We start from the raw sequence: 17,661 nt of genomic DNA on the forward strand, positions 1-17,661 counted from the left end.
AGGAAATGGTGGCTTTAGCAGTATTAAACTTCATGCATCATAACTCTGCTTTCAAAATCAGAGGGAACTCCGCAGTGAGATTTAAACAGTAAAGATATTAATTGCTTAAATCGAACATCTGCTAATGAAGAAAGCCTTTACAATTACAAATACTTTTTTTAAAAATTCGACAAATTGTTCCCAGTTAAAGAATCAAACTGTCATGTCTTTATGATGCCGACATGCATGTATGTCGGATTTTTGCTGAGGAGTAAAAGAACATGCTTTTGTTTGAATTGCCTCGTTAATGTGAATCTAACTCATAGATGTTCTCAAGAAATAATTTTAAATAAGTAATGACTAAGACAAAAAAAAAGGCTGACGCACAATCAAACGTTCAAATAGATTGGATCTACTGTACTGTATGTAAAGACTGGTTTTATTTCAAGATGTGAGGATATACCCAAACTCAACAGTAGGTGGCGGTAGAGCGGTAGAGCCACCTACTGTTGATGCATGATTTTAGAAAACAAGCAGTTTAAATGCTTCAACGTAAAGGTCGGCCTCTTCATATGGACAGTAAAGGCAGAACGGAGCATATCGGAGTTACTTTTTGCTTTTACGGACTACTAGCTGCTGTCACTGGGTAAGTTTCAAAAGTTATTTTAAAAAATATTAAATTAAAAAGACTAAAAGACCGTTCAATTTAGCTTAAAATGAAGCTTTGTAGTTTATCGACACGGTTTAAACACACCTGCGGGCGACGTATTAAGCTCTTAAAAATATTACCATAACCTTTTATAGCCGCATTTTTTTATTGTTTACTGAATCTGTTTAAAATATACAAAATGAAAAATCCAAAACCTCAAACTTTAAATTTTATCCTAATTGTTTTTGTGTTGCTCCAGCTTTAATAGTTTTTTTTTTTGTCAGGAAAATAGTTTTAGGGAACAGAAATTATGGGAAATTTTCTCTTCAATATGTTATGGATATGGGACAGAATAGACTTTAGATATAATTACACCCCCTCTGTTTTTATGTACTTTATTAAAAGTGAAGACTATCCTGTTTTGACATAGACATTTTTCCTCAAGCTGCATTTCTCCTATTGAGACTCAGTGTCAGTAAGCATGTAGTTGCAGCAATTTTCCACCAGAGGGCGTATCGAACACCTTGAGCACTTCTGATTATCTAATGACAGTTCAGCGCTGTAACGGGTGTTGAACAACGGAGGCGGCCATTGTTGTTGTCGGTTGGATCTGTCAGGTAAATATCAATTATTGACACAATAATATTAATATACAAGTGTGCTAGAAGTCCATTCTAACATTGGAAAGCTGACCGTGTAACTCTGACTGTAGCGGTTAAATATCATTTATTTGTTAGTTTCTGTGAGCTGGCAGTTTATAATTAACCGCTACCAGGGTTTGGGGACTGACAGAGTTGGACAGTAACTATTTACATTTACTTGAGTAACTTTTTAGTGGGGGAATAAAACGTACTTTCAAGAGTATTTTTACTATGCCGTACTTTTTAATTTTACTTGAGTAATAGCAATATCTAGTATTGCTACTTTGAGTAAAATTTCTGGATACTAAAATAACTTCACTGAATGAAGAACAAGCTTGTTTTAGCCAAAAATTCACAGCTGTTTTTGTTAGTTTCGTAAACTTTTTTACATCCAAAGAAATTGGTTTCCCAGAATTTATCATTGTGTAATTTTTTTTCATTCTGGTCTTTAAAATACATAAATTTCCACATAGCTTCATATTTTAGTCAATTTGTCATAATTTCGATATTTTTTTAATCAGTTACTCAGTACTTGAGTAGCCTTTTGACCAAATACTATTTTTTTTACTCAAGTAATTTCTTGAACGGCTCCTCGTTACTTGAGTAAAAATATGCTAATAATCTAATCGACTAGTTGAGTAATGTTTCTAATATTTATGGAGCAAGCCGGTGGTAATTTAGCCCTGTAATGACGGTTTAACAACAGAAACGCTCATTGATGCGCTTATATCTGTTTAACAGTGGTCAACAGTTAAACCCACAGTTATTATCATGTTCGTAACAAAGAAATCTCATTTGAAACCATCTGAGGATGTTTCCTCTGTATCATGACCCCCCCAAATATGCTACGAAACTGTCCAGAAATGTCACTTAAATCCTTATTTTAGTGCTCTTCATTGGGAGCAGCTGATTGATGAACTCTGATTGGGTTCTTGGAGATGTCTGTGGAAGGAGGTTTTTGCAGCGGAAATGTTCTTCAGCTGCTGCCCAACAGGAGCAGGCTGCTTGTTCTAAACCAGATGGTTGGCCCTGTAAAAACAGCTAAGGATACCTATAAAGCAGTGGGGTCTGGACCAGCAGGGGGTGGTCCTCCTGTAATCCCACTGCAATAACATTGTTTCTGACAGGGAAGCACTTCCTAAGCTGAAACCCATCTCACTGGGTTTACAGACACACCCTCTGCTTTACACTCACCTTCCGTCATCTTGTGATTAATGCCTCACTGCCCTGTGTTTCCTCATCTATAATTTCTCCCAGGTATCGATTTTGAAACCCCAGGCTTTGATGCCGTCTAGACTGTTGAGGTGGCAGCTTGTTTGTGTAATTATGGGCTTACCAAAGCAGAGCGCCTACTGTGGCGCACATGCGAAACCTCCATTAGAACCCCAGGTGATAATCCTCATCACCATGGTAACTTGGAAGCATCACTAAAAACATCTAAAGAGCAAATCGGTTCCCCTTTCCCGTAAAATCTCTCCTTCTAGTGTTTTTCTCTTTAGAAATCCGGATGGAGGCATCATCATAATCGTCGCCTGGTTTCTCATTACAGGAGTTGGTGTTAGGAAGCAGCTCAGCATGTGCTGACCAGCAGCTCACCAAGCCACAACACTGGACATCTGACAGAGGTAAGTCTACTTTATATGATGTTTAAAGGAGATTTATCACACAAAATTCAAATTTTGTAAATTTTTTACTTCGATGTTGGTCTCAACTGCTTCTAAAAACAGCTTATAAAACACCCATCCAGCTGATTTTTGGCGATAGGTTGATGATTTTTTTGTGTTTGATGCCATTTCAAAAACTTCCCATATGTAACATCACATATCAGTAGGCACTGGCCCTTATCTAGCAACCCCAGCAAAGCCCAGCCTGTTACCTGGCAACCCAAGGTGAGCTCTGGTGTGTTTGGTCAGCTGGTTTTACCCCTTTATGTGCTCTACAATGGCTGCTGGAAAAAACAAGTCTTTTATTGTCGACTTACTATCCAGAAACTACATCCTGCATTCTTGTTGGTTGTGCAGGAGGCTCTGCTAATGCTTCCCAAAGATGTATGGTTGTATAATAGGTCATCTATTCATTTTCACCTGTGATTGTAATTGTTTAGTTTGGGGGGTGGGGGGATGACCAGCAGCAGCTTGTTTGGATTTAAAGTGACAAGAGGCCATAAAACAGCTCATTCTGAAAAGAGCTCAAAATAGGCAGAACTGGCCAGTTCTGACTGAAATCTCATTATTGAGGAATGAGTTTTGTGCAAAAAATTCATGAACATGTTTTTGTAGACACCATTCTCAACCTGTTCAAGGAAACATAACGGATCACCATTTAACGTTTTCTGTAGCTACAAGCTGTCAAAGTTGAGGTCTACCACTCAGATTGAGGTTGTGGTTGTGGCTCGCTGGCCGTGTTTGCAGCTGCAGACTAGATGTGAAAGCGACTTGATCAGACGATGTGTGAACCGGTCCTCCCCCTGTGCCTGCTGCTGTGGATCCTGCAAGCAACACAAGGTATGTTTCACCTCCAGGAGGGTTTTTATGCAGACTGCTGCTGGTTTTATGAGAACATCAGACATAAAGTTTCACTCACAGTGCAGCACACAGCAGTTTTCTGTGCAGATGCTTCATATATGTTCCTTTTTAGGTTTACCTTTCTTACTCTGGTGCTCTCCAAATTTTTCTTTGGTTGTTTTAGGGCAGCAACTAATGATTATTTTACTTAAAGATTAATCTTTCAATTATTTTGACAATTTATTGATTAATAGGCTAAAGGCAATTTGCACATTTTGCAGATTTTTCAGTTATGAATTTTTTATACCATCTGACATAGTATAAAAACTAAAAGATGCAAATAAACTAATATTTTAATTAGTTTTTTTAAATGGTCTAAAAGGCAATAACAGCATTCTTGGTCATTTGTAGCAAAGGATGCATCTGCAACAAAACAAAATACTTTATTGCTGCCAACATCAATTTGTGAAAAGTTCAGCCCTTTTTAATGCAGTGTAGAGCTGATCTAGGGTCTATTTTTGGATTAACTGGATATCAAAAAGTGCTAAAATCTGAGATCTTTTGTTGCAGAATTTGAACCAGGTGAAGCTAAAATTATACCACCAGAGGACCTTTCATTAACAGTCTCTATTTCTCATGTTTGATTTTAAAGAAAATGGAGTGAGAACAAAAAGCCAAAAAAAAAGAGCTGTATGTTCCATTTGAATAATATTTGATATTTTGTGTAAAGGAAATGGTATAAAGTAAAGAAAATTCCCAAATTTGATCAATCTCAAGTTCATCCTTGGACTTTGGGAGCATATATAGATCCAAATGATCAAATGTCAGTTTAAAATTAGCCAAAGTCCAGAGAACTTTAAAAGACCTTCAGAAATCATTGAGAGCTTTTAACCACTTAAGTTACAAGAAAGTCCTACTAGTTGGATGGAAAATATAAGGAAGTTCAGGAAGGGTTAGGTTGTAGTTTCACTTTTTAAAGCCAAATGACTAAAATAAGTACATTTCTAATTCATTGCATTCATGTTACAGCCTCATAAACCTTGGTTTGTTGATATCCAGACATTTGCTCACAGTTTCTGCCTCTCTGCGTGTCTGACAGCTGCTAAGGTCACAGCTCCCGCCAGAGTGGATGCAGTGGCTGGTGATCCCACCCACCTTCGCTGCAACATCACCATGGAGGCGGATGAAAGCGTGCACCAGGTGCGCTGGCACGACCCTCACTCCAACATGATCCTGGCGTATTTGCCGACCTCGCCGGTCCGCATCGTCCACCAAGACGCCAACCTCAAGGTGACGGTGGCGCGCAAGGACTCCAGCTACATCACCATCAAGAAGGTGCGGCCGGATGACGAGGGCTGCTTCCACTGCTTTTTCGACGTGTACCCCTCTGGGAAGCAGCAAGGCACCACCTGTATCACCATCACCGGTGGGTGCAGGAAGACCTCCACTTCTCCTCCGTGTCTCACAAACTTTTTATGTACTTTATTTAACTCTAGTTATCTCAGGAAATATGCAGCATCTCTGCCCGACATTTCAACTCTGTTTAAAGTTTATTTATTGAGGCCATGTAACTTTTTTGATTAGTCACTGGGTTTGTTTTGCAGAATAAATGTTAAACTCCCAGATCAGCAGAAGTAAAAGCCCACACACACAGATAACCCCATGCAAATGTGTTGCTGCTGATAGGCAATTCCTAAATGGAAAACCTGCACACTGCTCTTCTTCTTTGCAACAGGAGGCAGAGTCCACCTGGAGGGGAACAGGACGGCCATACGCGGGCTGCCCGTCACCCTGTCCTGCTCGTACACCCTCGTCAAACGGGTCGCCCAGGCTCTGTGGAGGAAGACGACGGAGCAGGGTGACACCGTCACTGTCGCCTCGTACGCCAAGTTGGGCTCTTACCTGGGGAAGGAGTTCAAAGGTCGGGTCAGCCTGAGCCCCACGCTGGGGGAGACCAGACTGACCATCGAGGAGGTCAAAATGGAGGACGAGGCGTGCTACACCTGCGAGTTCCACACCTACCCGGACGGAACCAGGAACGCCGTCGCCTGCCTCCACGTCTACGGTGAGGCTAACATGGCTTTCAGGCAGCTTCAATATTTTTTCTGCTGAAACTTTGGATTCTCTTAGAAAGTATCAGCTTTCAGAAAGCACTTATTGCAGCTCATAAAAAGACAGAAATGATACAGAAACTCAGGAATGTATAGTAAATGTTTGAGTTAGATTTCTGAAAGGTAAAAACTTGAATTTAAGTTATGCAAACATTTAGTTGAAATATTGACCTTATATTGAATTTCAACATGATTTAAGCAACTTTTGTTTTAATGCTGGAGTAACATCTTCACGTTCTTTGACCTTCTAACATTTTGTGAAGTTAAAATAAAAAAGAAAATCTGATATCTTTGTAGGAAATGACAAGCAAATGTTGAAAAAAAATCGTTTAATAGTAAATTAGGACAGTCCACCTGTGTGTAATGTAGTCGTACATTAAATATGTGGAAGAAGATGCTCTGGTAAGACACATCTGCAAAGCATTAATTCAAGTGAATGAAGGTCTTTACAGGTAAAACATGCTAAACCAAGTAGCTCTGTAATTTTCATTCACTGTTGCACTCCTTCTGTTGATCCGTCACATAAAATCCCAGTAAAGTTTACAATTGTAATGAGGCAAAATGTGGAAACATTCAAGATGCTCGAACACTTTTGCAAGTTGCTGCGTCTCAGATTTTTAATGTCATGTTGGCTCAATAAACTCTGAGCCTTTTTAGTGTTATCTGCAGATCTGGCATCTATTACACTCTCTGACAGTTAAAGTAATTATTACTAAATGAGAACAAGCTTCACTTTGCTGTTTCAATGGTGTGTAAACCTATTAAGAAATAAATCCTATCAAGAGTAATTGTGCCCTGGGAGGCAAGGGAAGCCTTGTTGTGAAAGCTTATTGAGCAGTTTGAAATCAGGAATGTTTGAAAGCAGAGAATCAGAACATTTTCCCCCTCATATTTCTGCAATGTAAAACAAACTGCAGGAAGTGATTTAATAAGATGAATTCTGCCAGAAAATTCCCCCAACACTTGTTCACCTGCTCCCTCCAAATCCCTTTAAAATCACGCTGTTTGTGCTATATTCAAGTTTTTTCTGTCCACCTGAGTAATGATTACTCAGGTGGACAGGGCCACACGCACGCTGTGCACTCTGAGCAACTCTCTGAACAACTCAGGAAAAGGAAGTTCTCAGCATAAACACACCCTAGGAAGCCCTGAGATGATGGCAGCTGAAGTCGGTCATTAAACTACTGTTCTGGAGATGGATTTCACTTTTCTAACGCAGCACTTAACCTCCTCCTTTTTTATTTCCGCTGAGAGTAATCGAGTTCAGACGCTCAGTGGCAAGACTTCCAAGAGCGTGAGGAGCTGCTCCCTTTCCTCTGGAAGTTTGTTTTTACACTGATAAGGAAGGAAGGGAGAGGAAAGTGTCGCAGCGAGGGAATGGAGTGATTAACATGGAAAGCAACCCGTGAGGTTTGAGTTGCTCATGGTTCCTCTCCAAACAAAGCCTCTGTGTTGGTGTGTGTTTGTCTTGCTTTGCTCCAAACGCACAAACATTCGCTAAAAGCCGCTACACCAACATTTGTCTGGGTTTTGCTTCCAAGTTGTCTTTGTCTGGAGGCATCGATGCTGATATTCTGTCTCTCTCTGCGTCACAACACAGCACAGAAAAAGCTTGTAATTCCGCATTATGAGTAATAACACAAAATATAATAAAATCCTTTTAACTCATTTCCTAATACTTTCTGCTGTAATAACATTTTACGTGGTTATTAATTATTTTTTAATAATAATGTAGTAATGTTGCATAGTATGTAATAAATTATCACAAGCTGCTGTCTTATGTTCACACTAATCGATATACTTCTAATAACGATCATTTTTAAATGTTTGAAACTTTGGTCAATGTTAATGTTAACAGAAATATTCTCCTTTGTTTTGAAAACCAATGTGCTTAAAAAAGCGGATCGACCAAAAGCTCCACATTTATTGACCAAATAAAAATTTAGTTACAAAGCTGTAAAAATCAACCAGCTGACCTGATCTCCCATTTCTATCCCCAGTCTTACCCAACCCTCAGGTGAGCTTCTCGACGTCGCCCTCGGGAGTCACGGAGGTAAACTGCACCGCCAAGTCGAGGCCTCCGTCCACCATCCTGTGGGACATTAGCAACAATGCCGTCACCCTGGGTCCACCGGTGTTGTCGGCGTACAGTCAGGGTGACGGCACCACGATAGTGATGAGCATGCTGCGCTTCCGGTCCGCGCTCAGAACCGTGAAATGCATCGTGCAGCACCAGGGTTTAGAGAAAGCCCTCACACTGGACGTCAAAGCAGACGGTGAGCAGTTTATGCACCGATGCATGTTTGTTCGTCCCAGACATGATTGTCGCTGCTTCCCAATCTGTGGCTCTGAGGTGCAGAGATTAGAGGTTTTCTATTTTAGTCGGGGTGTAATTATGGATACTTTGGTCGTGGGATCCTGCATCCCGTAACGTCTCAGGAAGGTTTCTTTTTCTCACACCGCATGACTTTGACATGTTTAATGTTTTTGACATGTTTAGTCCAGATGTCTAAAAAAGCATTCACTCCCCTTTGACTTTTTCACATTCCCTCTCTTAAGAACCACAACTTCAGGTTTATTTTTGAATAAAAATATCCTTTATCTAAGTGTACCAGCAGCAAGTTATATTCAAACTAATGCAAGAAAGAATAAGAAACTTTATAGTAAGTAAGGAAATAAAAGTTTTTCAATGTGCTACTGAAATAGCACATTCAGTTCAAAGAAAATGTGCAGTGGAGTAGGATCATTTTTAAAAAATGTACAAAATGTGTATTTATCCATGAAAAATTGCTGATTTACCTGAAATAAAATGACAGCAGAGAAGTTAACACTTTTTTTAGATTGAGATTCTAACTTTTATTGTTGCTGGGAGGATCTGTGGTACCCAGAATACAGCATTACTGGGATATTCTACAATATACCAGCACAGAATCAGAAAACTGTACACCGCTTTTAACATTTTGTCACAAATTTATATCAGAACAATGTGCTTCATTTTGATTTTTTCCACTTAGTCAATACGTTGTAGAACCGCCACCTTACCTCAGCTGCAGCTGCAGGTCTTTAGGTTGTCTATCTATCAATGTGTTTCATTACATTACGTTATTCAGTGGACGTCTGGTATTCATGAGGGTCAAGAACCAGAATCACTAGGATCTATGAAGCCAATAGCATGCCGAGTAGCATTGCGTTGAGGTTTTTCAGCTTTCCAAGCTGCGGTTTCTTTTGAACATTTTAGAAATGTTCCAAGAAAAATCAGCAAACAGGAAAATTTGGAGAAAAATCTACGAAAGTTAAAATTAAAGTTTAATTTGTACCTATGGCATGTCAACGTCCAAACTCCTCAGTTTGCAACTGCATTTCAAGATCCTGGTGTGGCATTCGAGCAAAGAGGACTGAGGGGAAGAATTCCTGCGACAAATTTATCAAACGATTATAAATAAACTTGCATATACTGTATATTCTGCACATGTTATAATATATGTTTGTTTGTTTTTTTATAGATTATGATATTTTGCCTGTTGGAGTGAGTTCCCCCAACGTTGTCCTCATCTCTGTGTGTCTGGCTGCAACTGTCGTCATCCTGGGTCTGTGTGTGTTTTTCTGCAAGCGCTTCGTATGTATTTGACGGTAAGTCTGAAGTCCACTTCACCACATTTCCTTCTGTTAACACTTCAGAGAGCCTCTGCTTGTGGCAGCGGGATGACCCAAGCTCCTTTCCCAGAAAGTGAAGCCGGTAATCAAAAGCTAATTAGAAGCTCATCTCTTTGCTTACGTGAAACGGATTTTTTTGTCACAGTGAGAGCTGGTTTCAGCATTACTGCAGCTGGGGAAAAAAAGTGTGGGTCTAAAAATAAATAAAATTGGAGCGATTCCCTCATAGTCCACCAGACGTTTGTTCTGGGAAGCTCTCACAGGTGTTTCTGTAACTTTGGAAAATGAGTTAAAATGTGAAGTGAAGCATTTTTAAACACATTCACATGTTTTTTTTTAGCCACAAGAATTTCTGGGTGTATGCCGTTGGGGAGGAAACGCTCAGCAGATATCCAGTGCATTGTTTCTCTTGTGGCCTGCTGTGGAGGCCAAGTTTTGAGTGGCTGTCATTGTGTGTGGCTGTGATGAAGCGTTCCCACATCTGCTGGTTGCATAAGCAGAAAGCTGTCGGGTGTTTTATGGACCTGAAGGATTACAGTAGCCCAGCCAGGGTTTGTCTCATTAGACGAATTTATATTTAAGTCTCTGTTTCAGTTTGATATGGTTTATTGTAATAATGAACAACATCTTTGAGGTTGGACCAAGTTTTAAATCCACAGATGTTTTGGCAGAGAACTGCAGTTTCCTTATGTTCCTCTGAATAAAGAAGCACCTTCACCTCTGACTCTGTAGTTCAAAGCAGTTTGGAAAAGGAAAAGATGAAGTAAAAATATGTATTTTCAGACCAAATTCTGCATCCCAACCTGGGCTTTGACAGCTCATTCACATCCGTTTAATTTTATAATCTAAAAGTTGTCATTCTTTCCTCATTATTGTCTTGTCTGTCTTCCTTTGTTTTCCTACCTCCTTTCATTGGAACATTTCTTATTTTTCTTAGATCCACAAACCCTCGAATACTTCTGATCCGCTCTAAAGGCTGTTAGAATTGCCTATATTAATAGTTAAAACATCAAATATTCTTTAGCCTGCATTAATACACACAGTGTATTACACCATCTTAGCACTAATGCAGAACCTGACATCTACAGTCTTATCTACAGGTTCTTGTCGTTTCAGCCAAGGATCATGAGTAGTTGTCTTTTAAAGCTTGGCGGTATGATAGCATCTAAATTGTGCTGAATTTGTTGGTAACAAAAAAATCAGTTTGGCACAAATATTCTGCCATGAAACTAAAGAAACATTAACAGGGACAGAAGGTCACTTTGCAGCCATCTCCCACCTTCACGTGTCAGAGATGAAGGTGGTCACTGCGGCAACACCTTTTTCCTCTTGGTTTGTTGAACTGCGTGGTGCCAGGCCTTGAACTGCTGCCCAGTTCCCTTACCATAAATCCTCCCGCGCACAAGGGAGGGAAGAACAAAGTAGGAACCAGAGCGTTGAAAGAAAAATAAAGTGACAAGGTCTTTCTGTTTAGCCTTGGTCGAATGATAACCAAGGCGTTGATCACTGATTACACATATGAGGAGAAAGAAGGCAGGACTTACTGAAAATTCCTGCTTTTTCAAAAGGTGGACTGTTACTGTGGAAAAGCCATTGCCTTCATTCTTTCTGTTATCATAAATTATACCTAACTTTCTCCACTGAGTTACAGATAAGAGGCTGCGGACACAATCATATCTGAAGTGCATTTTCCCCCCACTTGTGATTTGTTGAGTTGGAACAATCTGATAATCCGAAATGAAAATATTTTTACTTGACTTTTTCCACATTAGTTGAAGTTTTCCTCTTTTCTCAGCTATGCCTGCTCTGAGCAGAATAACAAGTGGCTGCGCTGATTGTCTGCAGCTGACGGCCTGAAGGAAAGGCCTTCTTTCAGTCTGCTCCTTTAGGCTGACGAAGACGACAGACTGCAGGGGGCTCGGATAAAGGGACCACTGATATGCCTATAGTTGAAAGCATGCCCAGTCTGACAACAAGGCGTCCTCTCAGCTTGGACGGGAAAGACGCATCGTCTGTGTTTCCCAGTCCTTGTCTTAGCTGGAACATGCTGGACGGGAACACGGTCTGTTAGTGTGATGTGGTTCAAATTGTTGTTCTGGGGAAATGACAGCTGCTGCCTGTATCTGGAATGAGCTGTAAACGCGTGCTCACATTCTTTATGACTTTCGTTTTTACGTCACACACAAAGTGAGGACTTGTGGAGATCATTTCATAATTTGTCTTTCATGGAATGTATTTATGGATGGAACTTCAGGATTGTTTTTCCTGAGAATGGGTTTTAATGTAGTCCAAAATTATTTTTTAAATTTTGCTTAATTATAATAGTTTATTCCTTTTCACATCTCCCCCTTTCTTGGTTTCAGTCTTTTGTCCCTCTGCACTTTTTTTCTGGCATTTTTCTGCTGTTTCATACTTTCTTTATAAGTTTCTTTGCCTCCCTGGTTCTTTCCTTTGTTCCCTCTGTCCTTGTCTCCTTTTGCCAATACAAACCTCCTTGCAGCCTTGCTCCCATGCCACCTATCTTCTGTCCTACACCAATGTCTCCTACTATGTGTCCTTGCACCACTGTGTCCTTCTTTGTCTTTCTTGTCTCCTTCAGTCAGTACCTCCCTTCAGTGCATTTCTGGATCTTCACTGTGTGCAGCTCAAACCAAAGGAGCACAGGAAGAAAAACTGCACATTCAACGAGTCTCAAATTCAGAACTTCTTAAAAACATGGATTGATCCTTCTATGTACTAAAACCACAGACTAATGGTGCAGGAGATATTGTCTTGACAGCTGTTAGGTCCTCTTATTCCAACTGAGGAATAAGAGGACCTAACTCACATCCTGCTGATTTATGTAGCAGGTTGTGAGTTTGTCACAAAGCTCAAAGCACATCAGTCCTGGTTTCTTGAGCGTGATGAGTTCACTGGCCTCCACAGACTCCAGATCCCAACCCAACAAAGCTCTTGTGTGGCAAGAGACTTGAATGAGACATGTTGACAAATTGCAGTACCTGCATTGTGATCTCTCCATAGGTACCAACATCTTTGTGAAGAATGTGTCTGACACCTTGTTGAGTCCATGCCACAATGAATTAAATGAGTTGTAAAGGAAAAAGGTGAATTTGGTTCTAAAAAGGTGTTTTTAATCAAGTAACTGATGGCTTTTGTTATTGTTGGTATTTACTTTATTTTTTAAATTCTGGCTGACGTGTGTCAGTTTTTGTCACGCCGGTTTAATGTAACGTAGCGAAACGCAGCTAAAGCAGTCAGAGCTGGCTTGGCTGGTATTTCTGTTTTGGTTTTGTCGTTTTGTTTGCTACCACACGGAGAAAGAAATCCACACTTCCTTGCTGCATTTGTTAAGTACGAAACTCTTCGCATGTTGCAGCAGTCTGAAGTAAAACAGGATGTTAAAACAAAGTCTCTGAGCTGCGGACCTTTTTATAGAGCTGTGATGTCTGCGGTTGAGGTCGAACCACAGACAAGCCTCAGACCGGCCTCTGATTCTGGGTATTACTTGGTCCTGAGCTTGTTCCAGTAAAAATCTGTTGGATCTATTTGTGACCATGTTTCCCTAATTCTTGGTGAGCCCGCCACGGAAAAAGGAAGTTGACCTTGGAGAAGGATGGCAGGTTTTTACCCAAATAAACTTAAGCAGCATTGTTTATGCTGCCGCAGAGGGGTGGTGCCACATCCTGCGTGGATCTCAAAAACATTTTCTGCCCTGCAATCAGGAGAGCAGCTCCTCTGAGATTAGATGAAGGGAAACATCCTGACATGCCGATGGTGACACCTGCTGGTGTGGTCATTGAAGTGCATTGATTCAGTTTTTACCAGGTAATCTTTTTGCTCTTAATTAGCTTTAAAACTATGCTGTTTCATTCCAGGATGTTGACTCAGAAGGTGTCGCAGCCATTTCTTTGTGACTCAGGAACATGTTCAGTGTGAAATTCTGCATTCTTTAGATGCCTGTGGGTGTTTGATGTGTCCAAACATGTTTCTTCCTGTTGCATTTACAACCTTTTGCTTCGACTCTGTGACACATTTAATCATGAACTTTAATCACCACCCTGTTGTGCTGCATCTTTAAAATTAGATCAGAAACTCCTCATTTCGGATGATTTACTCTGACAACACTGAGTGATGAACAAAGGAGTTGCACCAACATGGCTTAAATTTAACTCAGTAATTATTATGTCAGATTGCACAACACTGGTTCAAAGTTAAATCCACCAACAATGATTTCATGGACGCCATAAAATTTCACAAACTGTCAAAGGAAACTGTTGTGGCAGACGTATTTCTTCTGAGTCATAGGACTCTGTGGTTTGTGGTAAAATAATCCACCCACTGTATGTGTATTTACTATTACATCTAAGTATAAAGTATTCGTTTAACATGAGTGTTTTTACTTTAATGTTATCTTACATCTCAGATGGAGAGAAAACTGTTGGTTTATGTAGCACAGTTAAATCTAGCAGTTGCATCCATTTTTAATTGACCAAAGGGTTTTACATAGATGGCTGTGAAGCTGTTGTAACATGAAAGCATTCAAACTTAACAAATACCTTGAAAATTAAAATAGCTCAAAAGAGTTGACGACCTGCTACTAAAATTAAAGGCAAGTGAAAAAAACAAAGAAAGTTTGTTTCAGACCACAACCCCAAGAAAGACTTTTAAAGTTGAATGAAACTATTTAAGAGCTGTACATTTAAAATCAAAACATTATTTCAGAAGTGAGAGCAGGATGTTGTGGTCCACTGTGCCGTCAGAGGTCGTCACATACAATGAACACAGAATGACCCTTATCAGAGGTTACAAAAGGCTGTTTCTGTGTAGTGCTGGGCTTCAAAACCAGACTGACAGTTTTCACAAATACCACTTTGACTGGAACCAACCAGCCAGAGAAATGTAAAATGTTAGTTATTTTAAATAAGGCCTGAAGAGGGAGATCACTAGGCTTTAAATGGACCGTAGGAGTGAGACGCAGCATGCCTGGTTGTCTCCTTTTGTTTCTGTGTAACCATGGGAAACGAAGCTTAAATACGCTGTAAATTGTTTACTACAGCACAAGATAATCTAGACTCTAACCATTTTAAATGAATCTGAAAATCAGAGAATCCAATTGAAATTTGATTTGATTATTGAAATAATCAAATTTTGAAAGTGCATTGATTACTGGAAGAATCCCACTGCTTATTCTGCGCTGAACATCTCTGGCCCCCTGATGAGGTCCCAGCCTGACCGGAACTCCAGACTGATGAGATGCTTAACAAAAGCAACACAATCATTGGTTGAGGAGGATTTTGTTGTAGCAGGATTTTTTTTAAATGTATTTATTTATTTATTTATTTTTCAAAAAATCTTTATTTTCTGTTTCTGTCCAGACTGATTCGGCATCTGGCGTCGCCACCACTGTTATGCTTCAGTGGATTTCTGAGCCTGACCCAGCTGCTCAGCACCGTGCAGAAGAAGCTGCTTGTTCTGCTCCTACCAACCAGAAATGTACTGCCAGAGCAGACTAAACACTTCTACTGAAAGGATTATTTAAGGCTACAAATGAGACGAAACTGCTGAGAAGTCGACCTTCAGTGGCCTGAAAACCTTTTACGATTTGGTTTCAGGTCATGTCATTCCTCTTTGTCCTGTAACAAACACCCTCTGCAGCTATAAAGTGCCACACATCCACGTTAAAACTGATGGTCTTAAATAATGTTTTTACTTCTAATGCTCTGAAATTTGTTGTTGTGGCTGTTTTATGTTGAGATTAACCTGTTAGCACCATAAGCTAGCGACGCCACTGCCCTAGTTCTTTAACAGTCCTGATTGGTTCATCCAGCACACAGAAAAATGTTGGAAGAAAAACCAAAATGTCCAACTCTGTTCTAAGTTTAGCCTTGTTTCGTGTACTGACTGGATAAATATACCCCAGCTCTACGTCTGGCCATTGTCCCTCAGGCCTGGTGGTTTTTTGGGACGCCAGCACCACCACCAAAATGCATCTATTAGTGGTTCCTGGAGACGTACGCTGATTAGAGGAGGGCCAGTTCTGGACCTGCAAGTAACGGGAAACCCAAACGCATCCAAAGTTCTGAGGAAGGATGTGACTTTTTGTTGAACCTTCGTGAGTCATTTTGAGAGCGGAGAGGATGGCAGCTCTGTCGGTTTTGAACTCCTGCGTGTGGGACGGGGACAGGTGGTCGAGATGTAATCTGTGTGTTTCTGGGGTCACCGCCACCCAAACGCCTCCTGAGCAGATGAACCTATGAATCACCGTTTGTGTGTACGAGTGTGAGACAGATAGAGGGCGGATCCGTTTCCACGCACACGTTTGTTTTTAAAGGAAGTTTCTGTTTTTATGTGTTTCTGAATCACTGAGCAGCATCGACATTTTTGTAGTTGTACTGAGAAAAGTAAATGTACTCTTAATTTTTTAAATAATTTTTATACAATGACACTTATATAGTACTACACATTGTGATTGTGGATGAGCTTTAAAGAATTAAAGCACTATTGTGCAGCTGTTTTGTTACCTTTTAGAGTATGTTACTTTTTTTTTGAAACATTGCAAATTATTGTGATTTGTCTTCAAAAGTCTCCATAATTGACTCCATATTCAGAATTGTTTTGTCCAAAATTCTCCACTGGGTCCTTTTAATTTAGCCACTTTCAGCAGATTTATTCTTTATAGCTTTATCATAGTTTTTGTCACATTTTCTTCTCCCCAAACAAGCGGTGAAAGTAAAATTAAAACTCCTACAGAATGAAAGTCATCTAATTTTAGTGCCGTGGGCTAGAAAAATACCCAGACTTGATATATGCAAGTAATCACATGCACATCGTGATTCAGATTTCTTTCTTTTTTAGTTGTGAAGAGTAAATTACAGTACAAATTTCAAATTGCATATATTAATTTGTATCAACATATTCTAAAATCTAACTTTAATTCAGCTTCAAGTTAAATAATTCACTTAGTTATAAAGAAATGTCCCTAACAAAGCATTTCTCTGTGACTTGGTATGTACAGAAACTAGAAGGACTAAAACTAAACTTCATTTTAGTCAAAAATGAAGTTTAGTCAAAAAATGTAGTCAAAATTTCACAATGAATAAAATTTCGCCTTCACAAGTAACTGTATATTTTCAAGCTTTTTCCCAATTTTGAGTCTTTGGATGAATTATGGGAGAACCTTTACTATTTCTGCTGCATCACAATATCTCCTGCAAATATTTGTGGAATCCCTCTTTGACTTTATTTGTCTATTGTGGCTTTAGGATTGGGCGACATGGACTTAAAGTTTTATCAGGATAATTTGTGATACTATTCTGATAACAATGAAAATGACAATGGTTCTGTTTCAGGTAACTGTATGGCTCTAGCCACGCTTCCATTACAGATGTGCATAAAACTTTGTCGATATTCCGCTAATGCCGAAAAACATTTTTTTGCAATTCCGTTGTTTCCATTGAATAAAATCACACGTGAATAAGTTTGTTCACGTGGAAAGTCGTTATAAATCCTTCTGTCATGATCCTAAACTGCTTCCTGTCTTCTTCTTCATGGTTTGCACCAACACAATATCCGGTTGTTAATCATGTGACTCGTTTGATGCAAAAAAATGTCGTTCCATTGCAGTTTTGTGAAAAAAATAAAACAATTTTGATACGCACAAACCTTATCAAGAAACGATTTTTTCCTAAATTGGTGTGTTTCTATGAAGTCATTTTATTTTCCAAATCTCAAATTGCGTCAAATATGGTCAATGGAAACGTATCTTGTTATTGCATGAAACAGGAATTCCTTACAAAAACACCCAACTGTAATGTTTTAGGACATCGGCCACATAAATGTGATGTGGAACACTGAGCTGCACACTGGAGCAGTTTTCCTGTCAAATATTTGTTTTTCAATCCATATCAATGGCAAATATGTAATTCTGTGAATATTTTACATTCTGAACTATGAATTACTGAACTTTCCAAATGCCTCACATTCAATGAAATCTTATTTTTATGTGAAACTTTGTTTCAAATTTGGGGAAAAGCAGGATCTTTCATTTTCCTGAGTATGATTTTTTTTATTGTGCAAAAGTCCAAGAAGTTTAACTATCAAACGTGTTCACATGGAGATTTCTT

The 17,661-nt window shown here is 39.5% G+C and overlaps 1 protein-coding gene across 2 annotated transcripts; it reads left to right on the forward strand.

Moving 5' to 3' along the window:
* The first annotated feature begins 503 nt into the window (after positions 1–503).
* On the forward strand, positions 504–16,058 carry LOC102228678 (OX-2 membrane glycoprotein-like). 2 transcript variants are annotated; one of them, XM_023329980.1, is made up of 8 exons: positions 504–625; positions 2,819–2,894; positions 3,681–3,773; positions 4,873–5,199; positions 5,509–5,838; positions 7,885–8,160; positions 9,388–9,514; positions 14,914–16,058. In XM_023329980.1, exons 3-7 carry the CDS (start codon positions 3,716–3,718, stop codon positions 9,510–9,512), a joined length of 1,116 nt encoding a protein of 371 aa, XP_023185748.1. In that variant the 5' UTR covers positions 504–625; positions 2,819–2,894; positions 3,681–3,715; the 3' UTR covers positions 9,513–9,514; positions 14,914–16,058. The 2 variants fall into 2 exon arrangements, with proteins under 2 accessions (XP_023185748.1, XP_023185749.1); XM_023329981.1 differs by lacking the exon at positions 504–625 and adding an exon at positions 1,194–1,245.
* Positions 16,059–17,661: the final 1,603 nt, after the last annotated feature.

The sequence above is a fragment of the Xiphophorus maculatus genome, chromosome 24 (genome assembly GCF_002775205.1).
Source record: "Xiphophorus maculatus strain JP 163 A chromosome 24, X_maculatus-5.0-male, whole genome shotgun sequence".
In the NCBI taxonomy this organism is placed as follows: Eukaryota; Metazoa; Chordata; class Actinopteri; order Cyprinodontiformes; family Poeciliidae; genus Xiphophorus; species Xiphophorus maculatus.